This window comes from Aythya ferina (genome assembly GCF_964211825.1).
Source record: "Aythya ferina genome assembly, chromosome: 17".
Classification (NCBI taxonomy): Eukaryota; Metazoa; Chordata; class Aves; order Anseriformes; family Anatidae; genus Aythya; species Aythya ferina.
Genome location: NC_140316.1, coordinates 8274200 through 8301868, shown reverse-complemented (window position 1 = coordinate 8301868; position 27669 = coordinate 8274200). Strand labels below are relative to the sequence as shown.

Here is a 27669-nt window from a genome sequence, read left to right as displayed (position 1 = left end):
CAGAGGGGTGGCACCTTCGACCCACCTGCCCAGCGATCGGCTTCTTGCAGGCTCCGCAGACGCCCTTGGCAACCGTCGCTACTCCCAGCTTGTTCAGGTCGGACTGGAGACTTCCCAGCATGGTGTCCAGCTGGCTGCCAGGTTTGGGGGTTGTGGACGGCGGGGAGCTGCTGCCGGCTTTCCCCTGCGCCATGAACTGCAGGGAAGAGAAAACAGCGGCTGTAAGGCAAGCGGTGCTGCCCTAGCCTGGAAAAGGGCTGCTGTTGCTGCCAGCGGCTCTTCTGCAGAGACAGGAGATTGCTAGGAGACAGCTACACTCGCTGCAGAAGCTGGTGAGAGCCAGGATCAAGTACACACACAAATTCTGCCCATGCAGAGGCCCTGGGATGTGTAAGAGCAGAGCTGCGAACTAAGAATCTGCCTTTCCTCTGCTGCACACAGAGCAGAAGTTACTTGCAGACCCCAAGCAGTCAGTACAGCGCTCTCTAAGCCTCTGCCAAGAATCTCCCTTCACCTCATCAGCTCCTGGCCAGCTGACAAAGCAGAGACGCCAGCCGAGGGCCTCTTCCCCTTGACCTCTCTCTGCTCCTACGCTGCTGCTCGCTGTCGTCCTCTCCGACAGAGACCCCTCTCCTCCCCAGGCTCCATCTCCCCCTCAGCCAAAGCACCTCTGCTCCTCCCTCCCCTGCGGCCCCGCTCCGTGCCGAGTCTCCCTCACCCCATCAGGTGGCTCTCAGCCCACGCCGAAGCCGAGCAAGTGGAAGCAGGAAGGAAACGGTCGGAGTTGGTGTTTACCTACAGAGAGGGCAGTGCCTCCACGGCAGCAGCGAACACTGCCACGTCTGTTGGAAATGCACGCGGGGTGCTGGGGAAGGGGATCGGGGAAGGGGATCGCCTGACTGGTCTCAGAGGCAGGTTCTGGAGCTCACAGCGAAAGCTGCTCACACCTTCCCAAAGAAGGCCAGGGGGAGAAGTTTTACTCAGGTTTGTAACTTGGGAACAATGTATGGGTGCTCTTGGGGCACCAAAGCCTCCTTTGCAGGCAAACTGCGATAACAAGGTTGAGATTATCTCAGCTGACTGCTCTGACTGCGCTGCGATGCCTACTGCCAGGTTTAGAGACCCAGAAGAAGTCCCTCCCTGAGATGTCAGTCTGGAGCATGTTTTCTCCTACTAAGAGCACAGATTAAGCACAGACATCAAATCCATGCCTGCCAACACCCCCCTAGCCTGCTGCCATCGCAGCCGGGGCGCAGGACATGCTGAAGCACCTCAGAGCCTGGCAGAAACCCCCACTTCCAGCCCCAGGAGGAGCTCTGCTCCTCATCCTGCTCGCACTTGTAGCCAGCCAGTTTACGCAGTGGCAAACCCCAGTTTCCACTTGTTTGCACAACATTTCTCAGGCCACACACAATTTTAGCTCACCAGTGGAGCCCAGTGCACAACCTGTCCTCCCCATTCAGCTACGAGCTCAAGGAGCAGCACACCACACTCCACAAAAAGCATCAGCTCCGCTCCCCACGCTGCACGTGCACCCCCAGAAGGGCACGCCATGCGGACAGAAAGCAGGTCCTGCCTTCTCGGGGCTGGGGGCACCCAGGGGTGCCGGAGCAGCCAGCAGACTGGCACTGCCGACGAGGGGAGGAGCGGAGGTCACCTGCAAAGCACAACAGGTCAAGATGCAGAGGCTTGATCCCACCATCTCCTCCCCAAACCCACTGGCACTGGGGACAGCCAGCCACACAGACTAATATAGTAAGACTTGAGATTTTTGGTGTCTTTTTTCATCCCTCTCCCTACTTCAAGGACAATCACGGCAAGGAGAGCTGAGCCCTAGCTTCAGAGCCACCTTTTTTTTTTTTTTTTTTTTATCTCAGAGGGAAATAAAGCCAACGTGATCCCTGCTGCACAAAGGGCAGGCAGGAAGCACACGCACCCCAGCGATTATTGCACAGCCGTGCTCTGTGGCAGACAGGCAGAGCTGGGATTGATTTGTTACCAACGGCTCTGCTCTCCCACCACACCTCAGCACCAGCCTTTGCCTCAACATCTACTGAGCCACCAAGCTGGGAGCAGTGGTTGGACTGGACAAGATTCTGCTAAAAAGAAAAAGAAAATAAACAGAAAAGACAAGCCTGCCTGCATCTGTGGGAAGAAAGCCTCATCTTCAGTCTGACAGCCAACAGAAACAACTGTCTTGGTGCTAGGGGTCCAAGGCTGGGGAGAGGAGTGCCCAGGGTCTTCAGAAGGAGGGGTGCCCCCACCAGAAAGCTCATGATAATCATCAGCAGAAGTCTCCCACTGGAAGAGAGGCTGGGGAGCCAAGCTGAAGGAGGAGGAGGAGGCTGGAGGAGGAGCTGAGATAGATGGTGGGTGGGAAGGCTGAGGTGGGAGAGGGAGGAGAGGTGTGGGGCCAGGGACATGAGGGGCAGCAGCGTGAGCAGGGGCTGTCTTTGCAGCTTCTGTGAAAGGCTGGAGCGGGGGAGAGGCTGAAACAGAGACCGTCCTCCTCGGGGGGTGCGGGGACTCTGGAGGGAAAACCACCTAGAAAGACACGGAGGAAGAAGAGAAGTGAATAAAGCCAAAGAGGAACCAACAAGCACCTCCTGCTCCAGGAAGGCTGGGAGCACGGAGCAGGCGATAACCCAGTCCTTACTGCCCGGTGCTCTCCCCCTTCCTCTTCTGAACCTCCTGGGGTTTGCACCCAAGCACGAACAGGACGTCAGCCTCATAACCACGGCCAAGCACAAGTGGGTAAGAACAGAGGCTGCTGGCTTTTACCTTCTTTGTCTAAGGGGAAAAAGCAGCAAAAAGGCAAGGGGCAAGGAACCAGAAAATTTGTTTCTCTGCGTCGCTCTGAGGAGGAGCATCTTCCACCCAGAACTTCCTGCAGAGGCAGGAAACAAAGCTTGCCTATGCCAGGCCTCCCAGCATGGCTCCCAAATAATCCCTGCATGGATATTTGATATCCAACAGCAGCAGACCCAAACAGATACCACTACCAGGGCCCTCAGGTACTACTCCAATTCCTAAACAAGGAGAACTAGGACCCAAGAGCCAGTTCCCTCTTCAGGTCAGGCAAGGGGGAGCAGGAAGAGCTAGTTCTTCATTTTGTCTTGCTTAGGACACTCAGAGTGAACCTGCACCTCCACGCCATGCTGGGCAGAGGGACATGCTGGCATTTCCCAAGACACCCCCTCCTTTCTACCTTCTCTACTTGCTGTCCACCATTCTGCTCCTCTCCCTGGGGTGTGGCAGTGATAACGACCCCCTCTGTCAGCCAGTCCTCCTGGCTTTTCCACTCCTCCTGTTCCTCCTGCTTGGCGATGCCCAGTCTGTCCTGCAGCTCCTCAATCAAGCGATCTTGGGACTTTGACTTGTGAAAGATCGCAGGACCTAGCTTACGCCTTGGAGAGAGGTCCCGATTCATGGGATGCACATTCGAGGTCTCTTTTGTCCTCTTGATTAAAGACTTAATCTAAATGACAAAGGTAACAGTGTCAGCAGAGAAGAGCAAGGTAGGGGCAAGCCTCAAGATGCAACAGCACAAACTCAGGCTATTAGTGACAGCTGTGAGCAGAGCAGGAAGAGTGATGACATTTCTTCCACAATGCCAAAACTCCTTTTGGCACAGCCCAGAACAGTGACTCAGTGCAAGGAAAAACCCCGTAAGGATAATCACTGCAGCCAAAAATAACTATCTAGAAAAGGAAGGGAAAGATTACCCAGCAGGAAGCCAAGATAGGAGGTGCAGCACGACCGCTCCGCCGAGCATTAAAGAACCCTCAGCATCGCAGGGACACGCAGCAGCCTCTGTGTCTGCCCTTTGCAGGGAAAAGACTCTGGGTCAGAGGTGGCTGGTGCACAAAGCACACTTGCAGGGCTGGAAGGAACACTGACTGGTCTGACAACAAGACCTAAAAAGGCTCAGCAGAGCGGAGGAGCTGCCATCCCAAGTCAGGAACAACCTCCAGAAGCATGAAGCAGCCCTTCAACTTTTCAGAGGACTTTTGCCTTGTTCCAGTCAGGGAATAAAACTCCCCTTCACAGGGCAGTCCCTGCAGCCTGCCGTGCTCTGTCCTGCTCACCAGCATGCAGAGGAGGCCACAGGACAGAGCAGGGGACCTGACACATCCATGACACGCAGCTGGGCACTGCATGCTGTTAGTGCGGGTGAGCCCGGGCGCTCTCACAGCACACACAAACGTTAGTGAGCTGTCAGCTCAGGCCTGGACTCATCCTGCTCCCGCATTCGTGCGGTGCCTGCCTGGCCCGATGCAGAGATCCTCTCAACGGGTGGTTTGGAGACGTGCAGCTGATCCCAGTCAGTTTTCCAAAGGTTTTCAGGAGGTTGGGGAGCAACTGCAGAGCTTGTGAACTGCTCGTTTTCCTGCTCTCCTCTGGCTTTGGTCATGGTAGCAGCTCCTGCCTTCCAAGGAGTTCTCCCTCTGCTCTGCCTCTTCTGGCCCAGATCAGGACAGCCATCTACTTGGATTTCACGTGGAGCTTTTAGCTCCTGTCCATGCTCCACAACAAATCCCAACTGTTTTTTAGTGTCTGGGAAGACGTCCCGCCGATCCATGGCCGTGACAGAAGGTTCACACACAGGACTCAAAACCCTCTCATGCTTTGCGTGTACTTCTGGCAGATGCTCGGCCAGCTCCAGGGCCCAGAGCTCATCTAAAGCTGTTTCCACAATTCTGCCCTGAGAAGGAAGGGCTGAATTATCCCTGAATGCTCCCTGCTGGCCCGGGTCTTTTGCTATCTGCCCGTTCCCTTGACCAGTATTTGAGATCGGGACACTTGAGATTTTGGGGTCTGTTCTCTGCTCCTTTTTCTCACTCTCTTTTGCCAACTCCAGGCCTTGTGCCTCCACCTCAGCAGACCTACACAGAAACTCCAAGCTGGAAGCTGGCACAGCCTGGGAAGCCTTTTTAGATGAGTCAGGCTTTCTGCTCAGCCTAACCAAGCCTGCAGAGGTCAACTGCTCCCCACGAGCAGCAGAAGAGACACGCGGAGGGGGCACAGGGACCGTTTGTGGCAAAGAAGGCACGCGTGTAGGAGCAGCAGAATGCCCTGAAGCAGGCAGAGCTACAGCGTGACTGCCTTCCCCAGCTGAGGGGGCAGATGTTGGTGCTGCCAAGTCCCCGCTGTGACTCGCAGAAGGGCGTTTGGAAGAGCAAAGCACTGCTAAGCTGTGATGAGAGTCGATGGAGTCTGCATCTGCTGAGCTGGGAACCAGTTCTGGGGAGGGCTCAGAAATCAGAGACATAGTGGAACTAGTCTGCAAGAAAGGAGACAGAAGGAACAAGGAAAAAAACAAAGACAGAAGAAAGGGAAAAAATAAGCACGGTATACAGCATTGTAACAACTGGGACCTCCAAATCAAAGAGCCATGTCAGTCCAGAGCCTTACACCAGAGAACAAGGAATGAGAATGAGATATCAAAGAGCAGAACTAACGTGACAGCGTGCTGATCTTTGCATGAGATCACAGGATACGAAGCTCTAGAGCCATCAAGATCCTTTTTCTATGCTGTCCTCCTAAGCAACACCTCATGCTCACCTACAGCTGTGATGGGGGCACGCGACAGCTGCCAGGAAGCCAGCAACAAACCCAGGAATGCCTGGACTCTGAGTAAAGGTCAGATTAGCAACTTACTCATAGCCAGCCATGTAGATTTTACATTTCGAAGCTGAAAAAAGCAATCAATGAATAGAACAAACCCTGACATTCTTCTTCTTGATACACTAACAGCGTGCTGCGGTTGGTTATGTTCATGGCAATGAAAACAAAGCTCCAGGGCAAGCACAGCAAGAACAGATGACATGGGCTTTGTTCTACCCACATCATTAATCTCACCTTGGACGTGACACACATTGAATCTCAACAAGCCTGGCAGTCGCTCCATGCCCTTGCAAACTCTGCTTTGATTGTGGCCTAAGGGGAACAGGCTAATCTAACCATCTCCACATTTACATGGTAACAAAATCAGTATTAATTTTAATCCAAAATACACTCTTAACAATGACTGATACCAAGTTTTTGGTTTTCCTTGACTAGAGGGTGTTTTAAAAACAAAAGATTGTGGATGCTCCTTTCCCTGTTTCCAGTGGCTCCTGGCTCAGCTCTAGGAGAGAAGTTGGTATTTCTCCTTTTCCTTACAGAAAGGCAATCAGAACAGCGGGTTAGCCAGGCCAACTTCAGGCCAATGCTGTCCTGCCAGTTTTAAAAGCCTAGCTTAAGGATTCCCACATCCGACAGCTATCAAGAGCTGCTCTGATTCTTCACCACGCTTTCCAAAGAAGCTTTAAGAAGTTAGATGCTCACATTCTAACGTAGCAGGGCTTTCTAACCTTTCTAAGCCCATGCACAGTATCTCAGTCTTTACTTACCTTTCTGGGACACTTGCCATGAATTGACGGCTAAAATTAACCAGAACATGCACAAAATTTGCCAGAAGGTGGAAAAGACATATACCTTCAGCTGGCCTACGCAGCTACCATCCCAAGGGGTCAGGAGCTGGCAAGCACACAAATCTGTGAAGTCACAGCAGTAGCACTACAGGGAGACTACTTGGAACGTGGTAGGGAACCACAATTCATCACAGGTTGCTCCTCCTTTCAGGGAGCACAGCAAGATGAGAAGAACTAGCAAGTACACTCCTCAGTTAAAATAACAAGTTAACCAATATTGCCCTCCTCTGTATTTATACCCCCCAGATATACCCATAAAAGCAACCATTTTTTATGCTAGGGTTCATATTTACTCATTTCTAGACTTTCTAAAATTAAAGCCGGTCATTTTGACAGCAAGACTGTCATTTTGCTCAGAAGCAAGTATTTCCAGCCTATTAAAAACACACAAACTCCAAATTCAGAGCAAGGTTGCACACACAGCAGTTTACAGCTAAAGGCACCTCACCACGCAGCAAGCAGGCATCGTATTACACAGGAGTGGCAGAGGCTGAAAAACCAAGTGCATTAAGTAATCTCCATGGCCGCTGATGAGCTAGATAACCAAAAATCAAATGGATTCTGTAAGCAAAGAGAATGAGCAACTCATTAAAGTGAGAAAAATGATGATAAAATGTATCAGTCTGTTACAGCAGCTTTTACCCTGGGGTATGAGGGAAATTAAACATCAGTGCTGCCACTTCTCCCACCCCCATCTGCTGGAACTTGCAGTTGAACCAGCTCCAGCTAATTGCATACTGGACTCGGTTTTTCTGTCCTATTTCTTGCAGCCCCACACAGGTCTGGCACTCAAACAACAGCCTTTCATCTTGCACTTTTAGGAAAGGCTCCACTTCTCTCCCTTCCATCCTGCCACTGGAACAGACCACAAGTCCATTTTTACAGACAAGCTAATACCACTAGCTGGCACAAATACGGGAGGTAAAAACAAACAAAAAGGACTGAAGGGAAAATGAAGCAACAAGGAGAACAGGAAGAAGGAGGACAGCTGTTAAAAACAGCCAGGGACAATATTATCAAGAGAAGTGATCACAGAAATCATGTTGTGGGTGCTTCAGGGGAACAACATTTATATACAGATGAGACTTACAAAAATCCTAACACTGTGTTTATAGAGCTCAAATCTTAAAATTTTGCTGCATTTCAGTTTGTTAAAGTCCAACCAGAAACTAAGCCAGGGAGGAGGGCAGCATACAGGAAGCAGCTAGGCTGTCATGCAATTTTAATGGAGTTACAGAAAGAATCTCAGGCCTTTTCCCAAGACTGCAAAGCATTTGAACACCCACACTTAGAAACATCCCCTCTTTGTATCTTGCAAAAAAAAAAAAAAAAAAAAAAAAAAAAAATCAATGCTGGGCAAGGGAATTCCCAGTTGCCAAGAGCTCACCAAGGAGCAAAAGGCTTGTGACAACAACCATGCCCTGAGCTTGTTTCTGAGCCCGGCAGGGGCACGAGGCCCTGGCACTCCCACAGTGTGTAGAAGGAGCAAGGCAAGGTATGCTGCCAGCAGCACAGGTGGGAGCTCTCCAGCCTCCGAACTGTGCCATTTTGCAAACAGATTTTACAGATAGCTGTGGATATCCTGCACTCTACCTCAGGACCTAATATGGAGAAAAAAAAGCAACAGGAAGGTGTCAACGTTTGCAGTTGACTAAATACAAACTACACTAAGTCCAGAGCAAACAGTGAGTAACTCATTGATTCTCACTAAATTGTGTACATGAGTCACAGACCACAGACTGAATTAAATCCCAGCAAGGCCAGGGCAAGTAAAGTCCCGTGGAGCATACACGCTGCTCGCTGCTGGGTTCTGAGCTCACACGCTTGGTCAAAACTCTGGGTATTGTAGGGATCTCCATGAAATCCACAGCACACTTTGGAAGTACTCACATGAATGTGGCACAGAGGGAACGACCACCACAAATAACCACAAAGCTGTGTCCGAATGTCCTGTTTACTTCTCACAAAGTGTTGCTCAGCTCTGTCTGCCTCGCATCTAAACTCCTGGTAGGAGGAGATGGAGTGCAGCACAGGCAAGAAACACCAAGCACCAGCAGATTCTGCCATGTGAGTAAGGGACTTGCTTAGGATTACAAAGCAAACTTACACATGCTTGTAAGAAAGGCACACCCAATAACGACAACATACAGAATGTGTTAGGTATTTGCTTCTCCAGCTCTCTCAGAATAAATTCAAGTGAATAATTCAGCAAGGCTTTAAGTGAACCAGATGAAAGTAGAAAGCAAGAGCAGTTTTTGCTACGATTGTGGGTAAATGAAATAGTATGAAAATAAACTCCAGTTAATCACTTAGTGTCAGAATGATAGCATACTTCTATGAATAAGAAATGTCTGCGTTTATAAATCATCCAAAGATGTATGCCAAAAATTTCATCAAGATGACCACAGACAAGTTACTCCCCTGCTCATCCTATTACGGGATTTTCTATGTGCCACTCACAACTGAAGCACCGGTAGCAGTTCCTTTCCAGTGCAATAGGTTGACTTGTAAACACAATTCTGAACACTGTTTGCTATCCTCTACTCCCCAAGAAGCTCAGCCTTTAACTCTTTTTTGAGCTGAACAAGTGATACTGTTTTCAGGTGGAAACCTTTGAAGCCTCCAGCTGTTTGATGCAAAGGCTTCGGTGTTCATACCACATACCTTTAAGCCCCTAACACACCCTCCTCAGGGAAAGCACATCAGCGTAAAAATGCATTCCAGAGGGGGCCATCCCATAGAACAGGAGAGCCTGGTCTCTGTCAATAAGCAGATGGTGTCCCATGCTCCCCTACTTCTTGTTCAGTTGCAGCACAGCAAAATAATTCACCCTGCACTGAGCAGTAACTGAGCTCATTATCTTTGCCAAACACGGACAAACTGCAGGATGGAAGGAAAAACAGACCCCAGAACTGCCTTACCCATGCCAGTGATGAGAATTTATAGAAGTCAAGAACCTACAGCAGCACACAAAGTGCAAATAACCCCAGAGGAACTTTCTCCGAGTAAGGATGAGAGGTAAAGAGGCCATTTGGGAGACCAAATAAGGTCAGTAGACACGGCCAACAGGCAAGAGACTCTGGACATGGGGAGGGACAAGATGAAGCATAAGTTGTGAAGATGGAGCACCTTAAAGTCAGAGAGGGAGGCCATCAGCTCATCCAGTTCTCGTGTAGCTGAAGAAGCAGATATACGGGTCTGCTGTTGGCTGGCAGTGACACGCTGGGGGCTGCTCACCTCTCCTTGGCTCACAGTGATTGCAGGGCTGACAAGAAAAAAAAAGAAAAAGAGTGCATTTAGGTACAGGGGAGCCCTCCTAGACTGAAAGTCCCACTGTTCCCCCAAAAAAAGCACAGCACAGCAAGTTTCACCAGCACAGCCAACCCTGGCCAGCCCTCCTCCCAGATCGAACCTCCACACCACAGAGAAGTCTCCTCTTTCTGCCACATCTAACAAACATACATGCACATACACCTCAGCCATGAAGGCAGGGACTGTGACCAAACATTTCTTTCACCAGACAGCGGGTATCTGTGATCAGTTATAAACCCAAGTTCAGCATGCTGCTAGTGACATAATGTGTTATTTTTTCCATCCAGGAAGAGATGCAGTAGATAGAAGCGCACCAGCATCCTCACATGCCTGTTGAATTTCCCACCCTTCAGACAAATCCCATCTTGTCCATCACGGCCCCGCAGCATCTGTCCCTCCCCTACCTCACTACTCCCACAAGAGCCCGTCCAGCCCCAGGGAAGCCAGCAGCCCCCGAAGCACCACTTACACCGGACTTGGCACTGAGCTCTCCAGCTCATCCAGCAGGCTCTCCACACTGGGACGCACGTCCTCGATCCCACGCCCACCATTCCGCTTTGGTTTTTCTTTTGTAGGGGGTGCAGCCTTCCCTCCCACAGAGCTGCTGCTCTCTGGGATGACATAGTGAGGTCCAGTCACGCCGGGCAGTGATGGGCTTCTGCTGGCCTCGTCTTTAGAAAGGGGGAGCAGAAAAGAGTAGCTCAGACACAGAGGTCCATACATACACACAGATCAGAGGGAAGAGCAATGCGCTGCCCAGAAACCTTGTGGAATTTCCATCTCTGAGGATATTCAACACTTAAATGCACAAGGACTTGAGCAGCATAATCTAACTTTGAAAGTGTGCAGTTAGAGCCAATTTTAAAATTGGACCGAGTTTGAGTATGGTGCTGGACCTCAAGAGATCCCACCCATGCTAAATGAGTCTTTGATCGGGGCTGGGGGCATTTCTCTCAGAGGGGATGTTGGAAGGAGAAAGTAGGCTATTACTTTGGGAAGCAAACTATCTGCTAATACCAAACGTTTTGCTACTCCTTACCTGCTGGGAAGCCACTTGGGGGATTATGTTGAACAGCATTCAGTTCCAGGAGAAGCCTGTCCAGTTCTGAGAGGTTGCTGCCCAGAGAGGTGCTGGTCATGGTGGGAGATGGTTCTGCAGACTTCTGCTTATTTGGGAAACTAAAAACAAAAGGGAAGCACAAAACTTCTACTTCAAGATACAGCAGAAGAATGGAGGGAAATCTGTGTTAGGTTGGTAGAGTTTACACATGTACCGTGTGATTTTCCAACTGGGGCTTTTAGACCAGTGGGCAAAGATGACGCATGCTTTGTGAAGTGACTATCAACAGAGCTGCTGCTTAGCCACAGCTTCAGTTTGCTCAGCCACATCTTCGTTTGTCAGTTACAAAGAAACAGCACTGATAGACAGGGGCTTGGATTTTCAGGACCGCGTGCTGCACAGCCCTGTAGCAAAGAGTTAACTGTCTGCAGATCCAAGATGCACAGAACAGCAGCAGAACCATTAGCTGGCATACGGGAAAATTACTTGTTTCTGCTGACATCACAGCGAGCAGCAAATAACTCCTCTGAAACAAGGGGATGCAGGGCCAGCACAGACTGGAGAGGAGGCAAAGTACAAATCTTAAGCTAGCAACAAAAAGCCAAAAGTGGCAGGTTACGTGGCAACCTTTTGCAGCACACAAGGTCTCTTTTCAAGTCCTCAAACCTTTTATTTGGGGAATTGTAACCAATTTATAAGGAAGTAATTTGAAAGCATTTTCCACCACGTTAAACACGGGCCTTTAAAGTTTACCTACACAGGAGCACATATAAAGCACTAGCTGCAATTACTGCTTACCCTGTAAGGGTGATCCTACTTAGCTACACACAATCGCAAGCTGTTTCAAAGCAAAACTGACAATTGAGGACAAGTCCGGTGTTTCTTACAGTAACTACACTGTAATAACAGTCTTCCCATCATCAATGGCAGGGAAATACTTTTCTCCAAGTAGACAAATAACTCATAATGCTCTAGAGGTTCTTATTGCATCAAAAAGATGCTTTCCAAATGCAAAAAGGGAATTTCTGTTTCCTGCACACTCCCAGATCCTGCTCAGAAAGTTAACCCAAGACAGGCTTTAGCACTCTGACACCTATTGCACCAGCGACAATTATTAAATTCCATAAAGGCAGTTCTTATCTTTCTCTTCAGACTGAAAACAAAGTCCACAAACGCAGTCTGAGGAGGGTGTACTTCATCCTGGCCCAAGCACACAAGCTGCAATTCAGACCAGAACCAGGCCATGCCAGGCCCTTTTACAGGAGGATTCAGGGCCCTAATTATCTTCATTTTGTACTAATTGCACGCAGCCCTCTGAAAAAACTGCAATTACTGCCTCCATTGGGCCATCTCTGGTTACGCCTGGTTCTACCCAGAAGTAGTTCTGGTTGCAAGCAACTTTCTGCTCAGCAGGAAGAGCTAGGCGTGGTTAGAGCACGACACCAGTGAAACACCACTGTAAAAAGGCGCTGGGAACAGAGTGCGTTGTGTGGGGCCGGCAGAGATGAAGTCCTGACCACCTCTTCCTCTCTCAGCCCCTTGTCAGCACAACACACAGGACAACCCATACAGGCTGCCCCGCCAACCTCTGAGCTGTCTTTGTGGGTATAAAGCAGTAAGTAGTCAGTAGCAGTGACAGGGAGGTTCTGAAGCCTTTGTTAAAAAAAATGTCAATTTACATGAAAATTCCAATCATCGTGCACCCTGCCAGGTGACGGGTAACTGAGCTCCCTGAGACAACTGACTCAAAGGCCACCCACCTCCTCAAGAACTTTGGGGCCGGATTTGTCACTTGTCCCTGGATTGTAACCTTCAACCCAATCCAGATCCAGTCCTGTCTGATGGATCCTTAACCTCTCCTACAGCTGAGCAAACTAAAGGCCCACATTAACACTTGAAGCAGGTACAAAAGGTTCTGTAGCCCCTTACAAACAAGCTAACAAAACCCAACACTGGGCAGCAGAACATATACAAGGAGCAGAGTGTTTGTTTCCAGTTACAGAAGGCAGCTCGAGCTGTGAGTCAGGCTTCTCTGTCAATGGGAACAAGATACCTGTAGACGTGTTCCTCTTCACTGGCACGAGGAGAAGGAGAGCTGAGCCCGTCCCTAGGAACGGAGGCACTGGAGCTTTTGGCACTAGAGCTGTATATAGGCGACTGGGACTGAGGCTGTGGGAATGAGACTTGTGTTAGGAACAGAGAACACCACACAAGCACACACACCATGCTGCAACCTCACACACCGCAGGAGAAAGCCCAGCAGCACAACAATTGTCTGTTAGGCAGCCAAGCCAGCCTCCAGGAGAGGAGCTGCACCAGGACAACTGCCCCCCACTTGCCTCGGACGAGCCTCCAAGTTGCAGATCTGTGCTGGAAACCCCCAGCCTGCAGGACGGGTGACTAACACTAATGTCATCACGCTACCACTGCTGAAACAACGACAGTGGGTTTCAAGTTCTTCTTCGCCATTTGTTCCGACTGGTTAGCTCTATTAAAAACCTCCACATCCCCCCATTTCCCCTCTCTGTGCTTATCCAACCTCATCCTCACATCTCACTATTCCTTCCCCTCATCTGCGTCCTTGAGAGGACTGCAGCACCCAAACAGGCACCTTCCCCATCTCCATCGCCACGCGCTCACTCACTTGCTGGTGGACGTATCTGGACACGTTGGGCTGCCACTGGTCCAAGGGGTCGATCACGGTGCCATTTAGGGCCTCGCTGGAGGGCGGCGGGGGCACTGGAGGTGGCACAGTGATCTCCTGGTACGTGTGGTTTCCAGTTGGGTAGGAGTACGGCGTTTCCTCCGTTAGAAACACCGGGCGCTTGGAGATATGTGAGGTGGTGGATTCCAGGTCTGCCAGTAAGGCGTCTGCAGAAAGGAAGAAAAAAAAAATAATAAAATAAAATAAAAGTGAAATCCTGGACAACAGCGTTTTCTCTTTCGTCTCGTTATTCAGGATGTCCGCATCAGAAGGTCTTTGGGAAGAGTTTTCATCTAGGGTGATCTGCTAAATGCACTGTGAAACACCGCTGCAGCTCAGGGCTTCCAGTACAAAGAAAAACATCAAGGGGAAACAGAGCAGCCAGAAAAAACTCGGTCAGCCTCAGATTTTTGTCTTAACTGGGAAGCCACCCAGCACGAAGGACCCGCAGCCTCGCTGCGCCCTGCAGAGAAGCAGCCAGGGAGGAACCTGCCTAGAGATTGACCCGCAACAGGGTATTGACACAGGCTAATTACAGGCCCCACATCATCACCGAGTCATTTCACGTGGCCGCAGGCACTGCTTTCTGCAGGAAACAAGATCTCGGGAGGGGCTTTCTCCAGAGTTTCAGGCACTGCAAGAAGCGTGCAACTTTCAAATTAGCCCATCGGCATGGCAGCAGGACTACGTTCTTCAGCTTTCCTAACAAAAATCCCCCTCGGTACATCACACAAACAGTTAACTGGTTTCCAGAGCCTGCCAGGTAAACGCAGTTTCTTCTCCTGGAAACAATTCTCAGCTCGCTGGGTGGAGCCTGCTCACAAATTCCTGAAGAGAAGAAAAAAAAAAAACTTCCATCCGCTAGAAACACCGGCGCTGGTGCCAGGCAGAGGAACCCACGTCACAAGGTTAGCACCTCTCAGAAACCTCAGAGCAGGGAAAACGCTCCCCCCTCACCGATGGGACGAGGCAACCCACCCCTCTGGGGTTCTCCCCGCACCCTCTCCTTCGCCCAGCCCACTCCCTGCACTCCTCTTCTGTGACTCACGGCGAATCCCAGCTCGTGGGGTGTCCGTGAGCCACCCTGCCGGGAAACTCCAGCTCCTGCAGGTCTGCACCATGCACGTTTTCGGCAGAAAGCCCGGCTGGCCAGGTGCCCGCAGGCAGGGGCACACCTCTGCAGGGCTGCTCAGAAAGGAGCCGGCCCGCTAGGACACGGGTGCCCTCCGGTACGGGAGCATCAGGACTCACCTGGAGGCACCCGTGGGAGATGTGCGGTTCAGCCAGATGCCAAGAAGAAAACTTTGGGAAACTTTTGGGAGGAGAAGCCCTCGGAAGCACCCTTACTGGCACCGAATCTCCCTCTGCTCAATGCCAGACTCTGCTGCCTTTGAGTTTTTGGGGACCCAGCCGGGGTCTCAAGGAGCTGCAGGGATCAGGAGGCACCCGACAAGCTGTGGGGCACGCTGGCCCTAACAGCAGGCACCTGCCAGCTCCAAGCCCCTTCCCAAGCCGAGCAGCCCACAGCAGCCACAGCACTGGGCAGCCCTTCAGAAACCACGCTCAAGGGTCAGATGGAGGACAGCGTTATCGCACTGCGAGATGAGGAAGGTGCTGCTTCTGTGCCCACTCTCTTCCACTAACTAAAGCATTATAAAAGGGAAAAGAGAAAAAAGCAGCAGTCCTGCCCTCAGAAATCATAATACAGCCAGCAGCAAATTAAATCCCACGGTAAATTAACTCCGTGCACCACTTGTTTAGCCAGGAAGACTCCCCAAAGCATTTAAGCTACAGGCATCCTCCTAGGGGGACCAAAATACCCCAGAATTGGATTCTCTGTCGGGATACAAGCTTGCTGCAGCTGGGGAAAAAGGAGTTTAGGCTTCTTTTTAAGCAAAAGAAGGGCTGGCGGACTCCACAGGGGAAGGCACATACCTCGCGGGGACCGAGGAGCCGCGATTCCTTGGCGCGGGCAGGTCCTGTGACGGAGGTTTGGTGCACACAGCTCCAGAGCAGGGCTACCCAGAAGGAGGGGTTTGTGCTGCTCCCCGCCAATGGCAGAGGCAAATCAAACTCCACCAGGAAGTAAAAATCCCCGGGAGGGCGGCCGGCTCCTCCAGCCCTGCGAGGGGCACCCCAAATCTCTTTTCCACCCTCCAGCCCCAGCCCTCGCTACGGGGCAGACGGATGTAACCATCTCACCGCAAAATTCACCTCCTCGGGCCAGCAGCTCTGCCGAGTGAGCCACTGGACAGAAATCCAAGAAACCTGCTGCTTTTTCCTGATGGCACACAGGAGTTCAGCTAAATGGAGCTTTTCACCCCGCCAAGCCCGCAGCAGAGGGGTCTGGAGCTGCCAGGAGCCCCAGGCTGCGAAGGAGTTAAGGAGAGGACACGGCAGTTAATGATTAACTTCCCCCATGCCCTCCCCCTTCCAGACTTGAGCAAACAAGGCAGAGCGAGGAACAGGAAGCGGAGGGAGGAGAAAAGGCTGGGGAAGGAATCGCTGCCGTCCTCCAGATGCCTCAACTTCCCAGCTGGGCCCGAGGCGGGAGTGCACGGCCCCAGCAGACACCAGTTTCCCCATAGCATGGGGCCTTGCCCCACGCCAGCCTGCCCAGAGCCACCTCGCCACGCCAGGAAGCTTGTCCCCAGCCACGCTGCAAACAGCCGAGGGGATTCATATCGAGGGGATTAACACCCAGGGGCTCGACGTTTTGATGCCCATGCAGCTCCGTGTGCTCGTTTGGGATCCACACACCTTTGTAAGGCTATAAGGCTAACATAATGGGAGAGAAGGGAAGGGGCAAAGAAGGGACTTTTTTAATTAATATTAATGGAATAAAGGCCCACTGCTCCCTTCTGGCTTTCAGAAAAGGACCACGGGGACCAGACAGCCCTAACTCAACGAACTGTAACAAAGGAGCCGTGCCTCACGCAGCGCTGTCACTGCGGTGCCTGCTCTGTAAATAGAAGCACTCGGTCCCTCAGCAGAAATAGCAAAGGCTCGATCGATTTCCTGGGGAATGAACCGGTCCTACCCACGGCAGCCCCTGCAGCACAGCGCTGCAGGAGGTGTAAAAGCAGCCCCCAGCCCAGGGCAGGAGGCAGCCGTCAGAGGGCACCACCACATCCTCACCGGGACAGAGCGAGGAAACCGGGCAGCACCAACCAACTTGGCACCGACCCCACCTCGCTTGGTCAGCCCTACAGCAGGGGCACAACGCCCCGTGTGCTGCAGCTCCCCAGCACGCGCCGCGGCACCTCGGGGGCCACTGCCCAGTGCCCCAAAATAACCACACAGCGCCCACCGCAGCTTCACCACTGCCCCACATGGGCTCCAATGCAACCCGCAGGCACCAAAGTCAACTGGCAGGCACGGGGACGGAGCGGAAAGGCAGAACGGTCTGGTTACCGGAGTGCAGAGGGCTCAGCCTAACCACCAGCACGGCCTGGGTGCAGAGGAGGTTGTGTTTTACGCTGTGTTAAAATAGCACTGAAGGGTGGGGAAAAATGAGGGGTATTTGCTGAAATACCACCAGCCCCGACACTCCCGCTTGGTGTTGTCCACGTGCTGCAGGAGATGTTGTAGCACAGAATCAGTCCTCTTCCTCCTCCTCCTTCTCTTCCTCCTCCTCCCTCCGCAGAGCAATCCAAGCGCCATGCTCAAGTGAAAGCACAGTGGGGCTGAGGGCTGCTCAACCCACATCCTCCCCAGCAGGGCAGGACGGCTGCCTTCGCGTTCAAGGGGCTCTTCTGTACTGATTTTTCTGCGGAGGAGGGACAGTGCCAGCCACCACACTTGGTGCCTTTCCTACTCCACAGCACTCCAAGGTATCTGAAGCCTGGGCGCATTAGCTCAGCCCTTCTCCCACTTTGCAAAAAATCATTATTAAGTACAGGCTTCTCGGGATTCTGGCCTCCAACTCCCCCGCACAGCTCCGCGTGTGCATTAGGAACTGGCGATGGGCACTTAATGCATCGCTTCCAGTGCCTGCCAAAGCCCTGCCAGTCGTTTCGCCTGGGACATTCAGCTTTCAGCTCTCAGTGCTCAGCACAGCGCAGCTGTCTGTAGGGTTAGAGGACGGGGGAAAAGGGAGCTGCCGTCCGCACACCAAACCGCTCCGAGGAATCCCTTCTTACCAAGGGGATCAGCAAGATGCAAGCACAGGCCAGCGCTGTGGGGAAGTCCCACTCAGCAGGACAAGCTGCACCGAAAGGAGACATCACCCCCCGAGCACACAGTGCACATTCCTGCGCTATCTCCTCAGCCAGAGGCGCAGCTCCTCAGCATTCCCGGGGCTCCTCTGCTGCGTGCCAGCACTCGCCGTCCCCAGGAGCAGCCTGGTGTGCAGCCGTGGGCGTGCATTCCCGGCTTCCCACGTCCCGGCTCTGTCTGATGCACAGCAGCGAGGCCAGAGCAGGAGCACAACGCCGTTCGGAGGTAGGGCACAGAGACAGATAACGTGGGGACCCTGTGTGCTGATGCCCACAGCAGCTCCCTTTTCTGCAAGTCTGAGCTGTACTTGGCCCCCTTCAATTGAGTGAAGTTATTTAAAAAAATATTTACATGCATCTTCCATGCACATCAGAGCGTGCTCTTTGTTCTCTCCCCTGTCCCTGTGCCTGCCACAAACGCTCCCACATTAAGGGAGCAGTGGAGCAGAACACACCACCAGCTAGTTCTGGAAAAACCTCCGTGACAAGGCATCGACCACTCACATTTGCCAAGCAGCAGCAAGCAGCCTCTAACGCTAATTTTACCACGAGCAGTAAATTGTTTTCCACTGCATTCATCAGCGGCGTAGGATTTTTATTTTTGAAAGCAAAGCCATCCATCCTCCTTGTTCTCACCACCCAGTGACACTCACACCAACCTGCAGAGCACTACGTGTAAAAAAACAAACCACCAGCTGAAAGGCGTTGGCAGTCAGAGGCGCACACCACTGCAAGCACTTCACTTGCAGCCCATGTGCCAGCTACTTGCTAACCTTCCTCAAGCTAAAAATTACACGCGAGAGAGAATTATCACCATAAATTTGCTTCGGCCTATTAAGAAGCCTTCTGCTACCGAGTGGCCGGCGTAACTCAGCATGCTCAGCACAGAGATGAGGGTGTTAGTGCCAGGAGAGCGTGAACTGCCTCCCATTTCCACACGGAGCTCCTCTCTCCTGAGAGCTGAAGCCGAGCTGTTAAGCCACGCTGACAGAGCAGGGCAGAGCACTGTCAATGCAGCAAGCAGATCAAAAGGGTGGCGGTCACATTGTCTTCTAGAGCTCCTCTTCTGCTGGGAAGGAAATGGAAGCATGGCCGAGGCAGGATACCTCAAATGCCACAGATATCAGCCCTTTGCTCTCAGCAGCTGAAAGCCACATCTGCACACCCCAACCGCACGCTGCCTGGGGCTCTAATTCTTGCATGGGACATCTGGAAAGTGAGCAGTGGCTACATGATCCCGGCCCCAGCAGGCACAGCACAGAGCTCATGCCTCCAGCACCCAGCCACAGTGCGCCGCTTCCCCTTGTGGCTCCCCCATGCTGGGGGGCACCCCGACAGCCCGGGCACGGGGCGAGATGTCTGAGCACAAAGTGCAGGACTTCCTCTGTGCAGCTGCAGGGACAGGTGGTTGCAGCTCTCCTTGCTCTTCTCCATGCCCCTGCGTATCCGAATAACCAGAGCCACTCCAGGCTCCTCTGCCTTAGGCAGCAGCAATTTGCCAGTGAGTTGGTAAATAAAAAGCAGAAGAGCTGCAAGGGCTGGTCTAAATGAGGTGATAACCGAGTCTCACTGGGCGCAGGACACATTGCAGACCCCTTGTTTGCAGAAGGACATGCCATCCTCCAGCCACTTTTTCTTAACAGCTCTAAGATGCTGCCTCCAGCTCTCTGATTGCTGCTGCCCTAGAAGGATGGGGGCAGCTGCACGCTCAGAACCAAGCCCTGAGCTCTCGAGCTCACTCAGCAGGCTCCTCACAAAATCCTTGAATGCAAACTTTTAAAATCTCATTAGGCTCAAATGAGTCTCCTCTCCCCCAGCTCGCATGCAGGGAGACAGCTCAGGGCGGTAACCCAACCCTTGGCAAGCCAGTTTTACATTGTGAGTAACTGCAGAGGAATGGGGAGCTTGGGTATATTTATCCTATTAAGCAGCCTTTCAGAAGAAACATTTGCAGTGCTCAAAGAGCTGCATCCCGAAGACTTGCTGGAGCCTTGCTGCAGGACTTTTCACTGCCTTCAAGCTCGAGTCTGGAAGCTGGGGGAGCCCCAGAAAGCAACGAAACAGAATTCACAGAAATAGGAAAACCATGACCAGGCAATTCAAGACAAAGCTAAGTCATTTGCCAAACCATTTGCCAGCACAGAGCAGCCACCGGCGTTTTTCCTTCACACTGGGTGGACCTGCCCAGAGGCAGTTACAGCGACAGGCAAAAAATCCCGCTCAGCCATGCCTGAGTGCATGCCAGGGACGGAGGCTCACCCGAAGCCTTGCACTGCCCTCATCAAGGCAGCGGTGGAAGCTGTGCTTCGGGTCCCAGGCGCGCTGCTCCCAAAGAGGAATGCCGGGACCAGCAGCGACACGCGGCGTGGGCAGCTCTGACAGGAGACAACAGGCCCCAAAACCCCCGAAGCTTCTCTGTCCTCTGGAACTAACACCACCCTCCTAGAACAAGCAAGGCTGTGTGCTTGGAGCCCTGACTTCCCGAATTGTGGGCAAAACAAGGCATCCACCTGCTGTGCCCAGCTCCGCCAGGCTGCAGAGACAGCCTACACCTCGTGACAGACACCCTGCTTTCAACGTCACCTGGTGGCACAGCCACCCCGAAGCCCCCCATGCCAAGAGCAGGCGGCTTGCCCCAGCCCAGCAGCCCACGCAGGCAGCTCCGACCACCAGCAGCAGTTTAAGGCCAGACCAGACACTACCCTGGGCTGTGGTCTGTGCTATCAGCTGCAGCAATGACCGTGGCTTCCTGCCCCGACCGCTGAGACCCAAGCAGAAAACTTTATTCCAGGGCTTGTGGCCAGCTAACTGCTCCTCACCGCCCCAGCACGGGGCGGAAGGAGCACACAACACGGCCAGTTCGAGGGGATTTTGGTACCTGTGTGTCTGTCACTGCTCGCCACACGTTTAGAGATGAGGTTTGAACCCTGCAAGTGCTCCGGCCAGTTTCTGCAGAGCTGCCACCTGCACATGCTGCCGGTGGAGGGAAGGGCCCAGCCATCGCTGCTTTCCCACACCACTCCTGGAGCTCGCTGTGCTGACAGCCAGACACTTCCGAAACTATTCCAGCCTAGAAACTCTGAGAAAGTTATTCTTTTTAGATAGACTCACTAAGTTTCTTGGAAGCGAAGCCCCAGCCACTCTACAGCTTAAAACATTTCCTAAGAGCTGCGTAAAGAGAGCGATGCCAGAATTCAGCCCTTCTCTAGACTGACAGACTAAAACTTCTGCCTGGGACAGGAAACCCTGGACCTCCACCTCCGAAGCTCAGGCCAGGTCACCAAGTGACATCCAGCCCCGTCCTGCCACCAGCTGAAGGAAGTCACCCATCCTCCTGTCCAAATCCCACGATTGTTCTGCGCCTCCGATGCTGACCACAAAATCCGCAGCCTGAAAAGGGAACAATCAGGCAAACCCCAACACTCTCAAATTCCGGAGCCATCCCTCACCACTACCAGCCACTTCCCCGACACTTTATTCCAGCCTTGCAGCCCCAGGGCCGTACGATTCAACCACCCACAGCATCCCTCCGAGGGGCGCAGGCAAGAAGGCTGTCTGTGTGTATGCTGGGAAAACAGAAAGGTCACTGCGAGATCCTTCCTGAAACCGGCCACGCCACGCCACTTCCTTTCACATTAACAGGAAAAATGTCACTGAGACACCCAACTGCCCCGTAACCTCAGCCACGGGGCACTGGTCAGCAGGCTGTTGGTGTGACGCTGCCAGCATCACGAGGGGCAGCTAATTCCTGTGTGACCGAGGGCACGGGCAGAGGCTGCAGGGAGCAGCTGACACCACAAGTCCCAGGGAAGCAGAGCCCTTTCTCCTTGAGGGAGCAGCTCCCATCCACCTCTCACCATCCCTGATGCGACAGGCTGGGAAATCCTCCCAGAGCTGGCTCCGCTCGCTCCCCAAGCTGGCAGGACGGTGATGGCAGGAAGGTGACCTGCCCTTAGCCAGGCCCGCAGGGCACGGGATCATCACAGCGCGCAGGCTGCCAGGCCGATGCTGCAACTGCCTCGAAGCTCTGAGTCAGCACGGCTTCCTGGACGAAACAACGCCTGAAGTCCAAGCTGTGTGAAGGAACCACAAAAGATTTTCCTGTAGGATCAGAATTTTTCCATTTAGCTCTCAAAACACTCAATTAGACCCCAGCTCGGGCTGAGGGAAGCGAACCACCACCTAGCAGAGGAATGCACAGTCATTCTGCCTTCCTCCAGCTTGCCTAGAAAAACCTCCACACCCTTTCTGCTATCTCAGAACAGCTCACGAGGGCGCCTCGCATCATCTCTGTCATTAGCGAACACTTTGTAGAGGTTTTCCCTTCACACAAACTGATACAAATGAGACTCACCCTTAAAACTTTTTAACCCCCTGAAAATGCTAAGTCTGTACTTCAAAGGAACCAGGCAGATCACGCGTGTGCTGACACTAGTCGAGTCTCACAAGGCACGTAACAATCAGGGTAGAATACTACTCAGTATGTGTTTGTTGAGCATCCTCCCGCTGGAAGTGGTTTGGGATTTAAGCATCTCCTTTCAGAAGGGATGTAGTCAATGCTCCTGAAAAAGAAGGCTCAGGAAGGTTACCAGACCAACATCCAAAAGCAAACATGGCTTTGTGAATCCTGCATGTCACTGGAACAGAACCTATTCCAGTCACGAAGCCACTAATAAAGAGAAGCCTTTCCAAATTCTTTCAAATTTGGCAACTCCACGGCTGGGGCTACCTCAGTAGGAAGCTCTCAACAGAAACACCAGGAGCAACAAGCTCTTAGTGGCTCGGAGAATTTAAGGACAGCTGCAGCTACACAGGACCATACAGGACCTGAGCTGCCCGCTGTGTTCCTCACGTCCTGCCTCCAGAGAGGAGCGCTCGAGCCTAGCAGCAACGCCGCGACATCTCCGGTTTCAGAGCCACTCCCGCCCAAAGGTGTGTCCTCCTATTTACTGCTCATTTCCAGAACTTTCTGGGGAGGGTGGGAGGGAAGAGCTATTTCCTGTCATATACAGCATCCTCTTTTTAATAGCGTGGTTTTCCCCACACTTGAAGTGAAAGGAGCCATCTTATATTTACTTCCCTCTGTTCGAATTTCTAGTCCGGAGCAGCAAACCGAGCTCGTCCTGGGAAAAAATACCCTTTGTTAAGGCCTGGTGCCTCGGACTGAGTTCACGCTCCAACTCCCTAGGCAGATGAATGTTTTCAGTTTCACAGCCACCAAAGGCTGTGTGGCATGCCAGACCCCCAGCTACACAAGCCTTGGATGCCTCTGCGCAGCAGCTCGCAGAGGACCCCAGTTGGGTGAAGCTAAAAGGGAAAATAAAATAATCCCTCGCGTGGTTCCTCCCCACTTCTCCCTGCGCTCTCAAACCGAGCCCCGAGCAACAGGAAACGATTACCAAACATGGATAAGCTCGGGCAAAAAAAATCTTCCACTGCTCTACGAGCAATCTTCAGGAAAAGTTCGGAAAGTTTGCGAGTCACAGCCCCGGCACGTCCTGTGACCGGCGCACACAAGCGGCAGGCAGAGCTCAGCTCGCCGCTCGCGGCCTCGGAGCACAAAGCCAGGCTCTGGTTTACTGGACAGAGAAGCTGGAGATTGCACAAGAGATTTCTGCAGTACGTGAACCACTTCAGAGATTTAGCCAGATTTTACTCAGCGTTTGAGCTTGTGACCTCCAGTGATTCAGCTGCTCCTGACTGAGGCACTGCAGCCCTCAGCCCATCGCCCTACCCACAGTTAAGGCGCCCAAGGCAGCCCTGGAGGCCATTTTCAGCCCCATTTCTCAGTCGCAGCAGTTGAGAGCTCCACATCTTAAACCTAAGCCTCCGAGTGCCTCCATCCGACAGAACAGGCTGTGACCTGCAGCAACAAAGCCTGCAGCCGCAGCACCCGAATTCCAACGGGGCTCAGCATAGCAGGATCCTTACCATAAGGTCCAAATCCCCTGGGCAGCAGGGAAGTCATCTGCCTCGCAGAATCAGAGCAGTGATACGCAGCAGCCCAATATAACACGGACTGGCTGTGTTATATCAGAATAGAAAGCTGAAGGCTGCCCTTCAGGCCCCAACTAAAAATACTTAAGTTGGAATTTCTCAGCCTGATTCCGCAGCCTGCGATGAGCCCCACCTGCTACCGAGTCTTTTGTCAGAATCCTCTCCTTTTGGCAGCAAATAAACCCGTGGTCCTACAGGTTGGTATAGTTGGCCCTGAGAACGATTAAAAGAAGCAACGATCTGCACAAATTAGAGAGTCTCCATCTCCCCAGCACCAAATTGGAAACAGCTTTGGTCTCCAGGCAGGGTAAGTACAGCCTGACAGCCCTCTCCTAGCGTGGCCCTTCTTGTGCAAGATCTATTTCTGCTCTCTGCCTGGGAGCAAACAGATCCTCAGGCATTCCCGGCAAGTCCCAGACAGAGGCATTAGCACACGGCCAGTGCTGCCCCGGCTGTCCCTGCGAGGGAGGCGAGCTGGCTCAGACAGAGCTGAAGGACACGAGCTCTGCTACAACACGGCCCCGCTGGGGCTGAACACGAGCGAAGTGGCATCCTGCCCGCCTGCGGTGGGAAAGGACTGGAATGAGTGTACGTGTCTGACACGAGTGACTAAGTAGGTACTACCAGTTCAGTTCTGACCCGGCCTGGGTTGCAGCCAACATCTCGGGTGGGAAAAAAAATATATAAGAGAAATGAACCGCCAATGCACTAACCTTTAGCCCTCTATCTACCCTTATGCATGCAAAAAAGGGCAAGTAAAGCCTCCCCATACATGTCCTAAGAATTTTTATTTGCGGCTGGTTTCCTTCAGAAAGTTTCTAGAAACGGAGCAACGTTAAAAAAAAATCCAAGAAGATCTGCTCTCCTCTGCCAAAACAAGAAAATATTCATGAAAACCAAACAAGCAGCCACTGAGCTGACCCCTCAGGGACAATTTCCCAGGGCCAAGCCTCTGATCAAAATACCAAGTCCCTTGTACTCCTACAGGAAGAGGGGCTCAGCCAAGCCAGCTATCTGAGGAACCAGACCCTTCCTGCTCCATCAGCAGGCAGCTACTCCACAAGCATCATTAGGTCAAATGCAGCGCGCAGCCATTTCACAAACATCGACCAAGCCCAGTAGGAAGGAGGCCTCCATTAAAGAGAGCAGGGAGTCCAAGGATGGGTACAGAAACCTCAGGAAACTAGATTTTAAAGCACAGCTCTGGCAAATGGAAGAAGCTCAGGGACACTCCTAGTGCTGCAGCTGTTCAGTCAGACAACGGGAATGGGTGCCAGTGAGCAGTAAGAGCACCACAGCACTGGGAAATTGTTCTCAGGTCTGTCTGGAGAGCTGTACAAGTACAGTAGGCAAGAGGGAAACAAACTCCCTTCAGTCATGTGCTGCACACTGCTCAGCCCCAGACTGCAGGACCTGGAGGAAACCACCGAGTGCAGAGGTGTGTGGCACCCAGCCACTTCCCAGCAGCTCTCCACACACCCACTGACATGAGGGTGGACATTTTTAACTGCATTTTTTAAAGCCCCAGGTGGACTGTGTCTGGTTGAGATTTGCATACCTGTAAGCAGTCAGATCTGACGTGACTTCAGCGTTGTTACAAGCAGCACTGAAATTACAACATACATGTACGCTAATCTGGTAGCGGGTAACTCCTCTCAGCAGGTTTTAAGCATTATCCCCTTGCCATACGCCTTGGCACATCAGAAGAGCTTGAAAAAGGCAGCGGCTTCCAAATCTGTGGGCAATGGCGACCCTCTTTTGCTTGCACTTCAGGGCCCTCGGGTGTAAATGAAAAGTTTGCAAATTTGACCATCTAAAAGGACACCTTACAACAGCTGTGGAGCACTTACCGCTTGCAGATCATAATTTGGGAACTGCTGATTCTACTCATCTGGGGAAGAAAAACATGTTACATCAGGGTTTACATGGGAACAGAGTACAATAGTTCCACTGGACAGTGAGCACCAGAGCTGAGGATACAGTTTCACAGGATGCAGAACGGCAAATTAACAGCTCACCACTGCCAAAAATGGAGAGGTTTTGCTCCCTCTTCCAGACATGTGCTGCTGCCACTTACCTCTCTTGGCTCTGGCTTTTACAAGACCCCTCCGTGAACCAATTGAACAGAATATACAAAAAAAAATGAAGACTTTCTTCTGAGTTAAGAAAGTGAGATAAGCACAGGGGTCAGCAAAAAGGAAGGGGTACGTCCAAAGAGCCAGGGGAGGCAGCAGATGGAGGACATGAGATGAGGGAGGTAGGGCCACCCCCTCCCAGGGGCACTAGGGCCACTACACTGAGCCAGGCTCAAGTGCCTGCAGGACCTGCTTCAGCGCCAGTATCTCATTCAGCTAAAGATCACCGCGACCAGATCCATCAGCGTATGTAATGGTGTTGGACGCTGCCAGAGACAAAATACTGTCAGAGCTTGCACGTTCTAACTTAATTATCCTTTTTTTTTTTTTTTTTTTTTTTTTTAAGTAACTGAAACAGGAAAGCATGTGAAGCATGTGGACCCCATAACCAATAAAGGGAAGGATAAGATTTGCATGGTCATGCAAGAACAGGCATGAAACTTAACGGAGGAAAAGAAAAAAAAAAAAACAGCATCTTTTAAACTGTGGAAACCCTATCCAAGCAGCATAAACAGATCTGAATATAGACTCTTCCAGGCAAAGTGCCAATTAGAAAATTTGAGCCACACATAAAGATGATGAAATGAAGGAAAGAAATATAAGAACAAATTCTGAATTAATTACAAGCACGAGAAGCACAAATTCTGCCTGCGAGATACAGAACCCCCGGCTACCAAAAGGAGGAGGCCAGCAGTTGGGAATAAGGACACTAAAGAGACACTGTGATCTTACCCCCATTTATTACAGCCTTATTGAGACACACCTAACCTGAAGGCTCTGAAATGGGAGACCATAACGCAGGCTTCAGGGATTTTAGTCCTCCCAGAAAATATTTTTGCATCCACTCCAACAACTTTCCCTTAGTAGGTAACAAGCGTATCTCCCATGAACATAAATGCGAAGAAAGTCCAACAGATGCAGATCTGCCCTTAAAAAACAAGCTGTGTCAAGTTGGAAAAGCCCATGCCTATAAGGAGAAATGAAGTCCCTGCAAACCTCGCTCAGATACTGAGGATGTCAAATAAAATGTTAGTATGTTGAGATACAAATTAAGATGAGTTAAAGAGTTGTTGGTTTGACCTGCCAACTATTCTGAGGGAAGATGATCCCCTTTTCTTAAGAAACGAGTGTTTCTTGTCAAATATGGCATTTAGTTTAACTGGCTTAAAAAAAAAAAAAAAAAAAAAAAAAAAAAACTATTACCAAGAAATTGCTCTCAAAATGGTGGACCTCTCTTTTTATAACAAGTTTTCGTTTCTGTAAGGGTTCTCTGCAACAGAGTGGGAGCAGACTTGGAAGCAACGCCGACCTCTTTGTGAGCCAAAAGTGTAAGTCATCATCAGGAACTGACTTTACACAAAGCACTGCCAAAAGCCCAATGTAAACTCTCAGAGCAGGGCAGGGGGAAATGACAACAAAATATTTAACATTTTTCAGTCATGTTGATCTTAGAACTACTTATAACTATAATAGGTAGAAAGTTTTAAAATGAAGCTTCCAGTCTAATGAGCATTCTCCTAAAACCTCAAGATAATCCAAGTAATTACGGAGTGGGCAAGCAACGTCTTTGAAAGAACCCCTAGGAAAGACCACAGAGTACAAGGGTGCCATGAGCGCATGGCTGACGATCTAATTAAAACAGCTTCTTTTTATTTTAACAGCAGCCTCCGGGAACGAACGGAAGGACAGTGTTGCAGAAATGAATGTGGGAACTGCCCCCCAGTTACTGTGGGAGAAGATGTGGGTGGCAACGTGATGGAGCTCGCTG

General features: G+C 51.6%; 1 protein-coding gene across 4 annotated transcripts in view; it reads right to left on the bottom strand.

Moving 5' to 3' along the window:
- The window catches only part of PXN (paxillin), a 41702-nt gene that overhangs the window by 4692 nt on the left and 9341 nt on the right, over positions 1-27669 (bottom strand). For 2 of the 4 annotated variants that reach the window (XM_084538695.1, XM_084538697.1), the window contains exons 2-11: positions 13493-13719; positions 12902-13017; positions 10828-10967; positions 10258-10459; positions 9606-9741; positions 4268-5284; positions 3209-3478; positions 2140-2544; positions 1577-1657; positions 26-196 (exon numbers count right to left, since the gene is read on the bottom strand). In XM_084538695.1, coding sequence (XP_084394821.1) covers positions 26-196; positions 1577-1657; positions 2140-2544; positions 3209-3478; positions 4268-5284; positions 9606-9741; positions 10258-10459; positions 10828-10967; positions 12902-13017; positions 13493-13719 — 2765 coding nt within the window. The remainder of the gene's footprint in view (positions 1-25; positions 197-1576; positions 1658-2139; positions 2545-3208; positions 3479-4267; positions 5285-9605; positions 9742-10257; positions 10460-10827; positions 10968-12901; positions 13018-13492; positions 13720-27669) is intronic. The other 2 variants (XM_084538696.1, XM_084538698.1) reach the window with 2 other exon arrangements.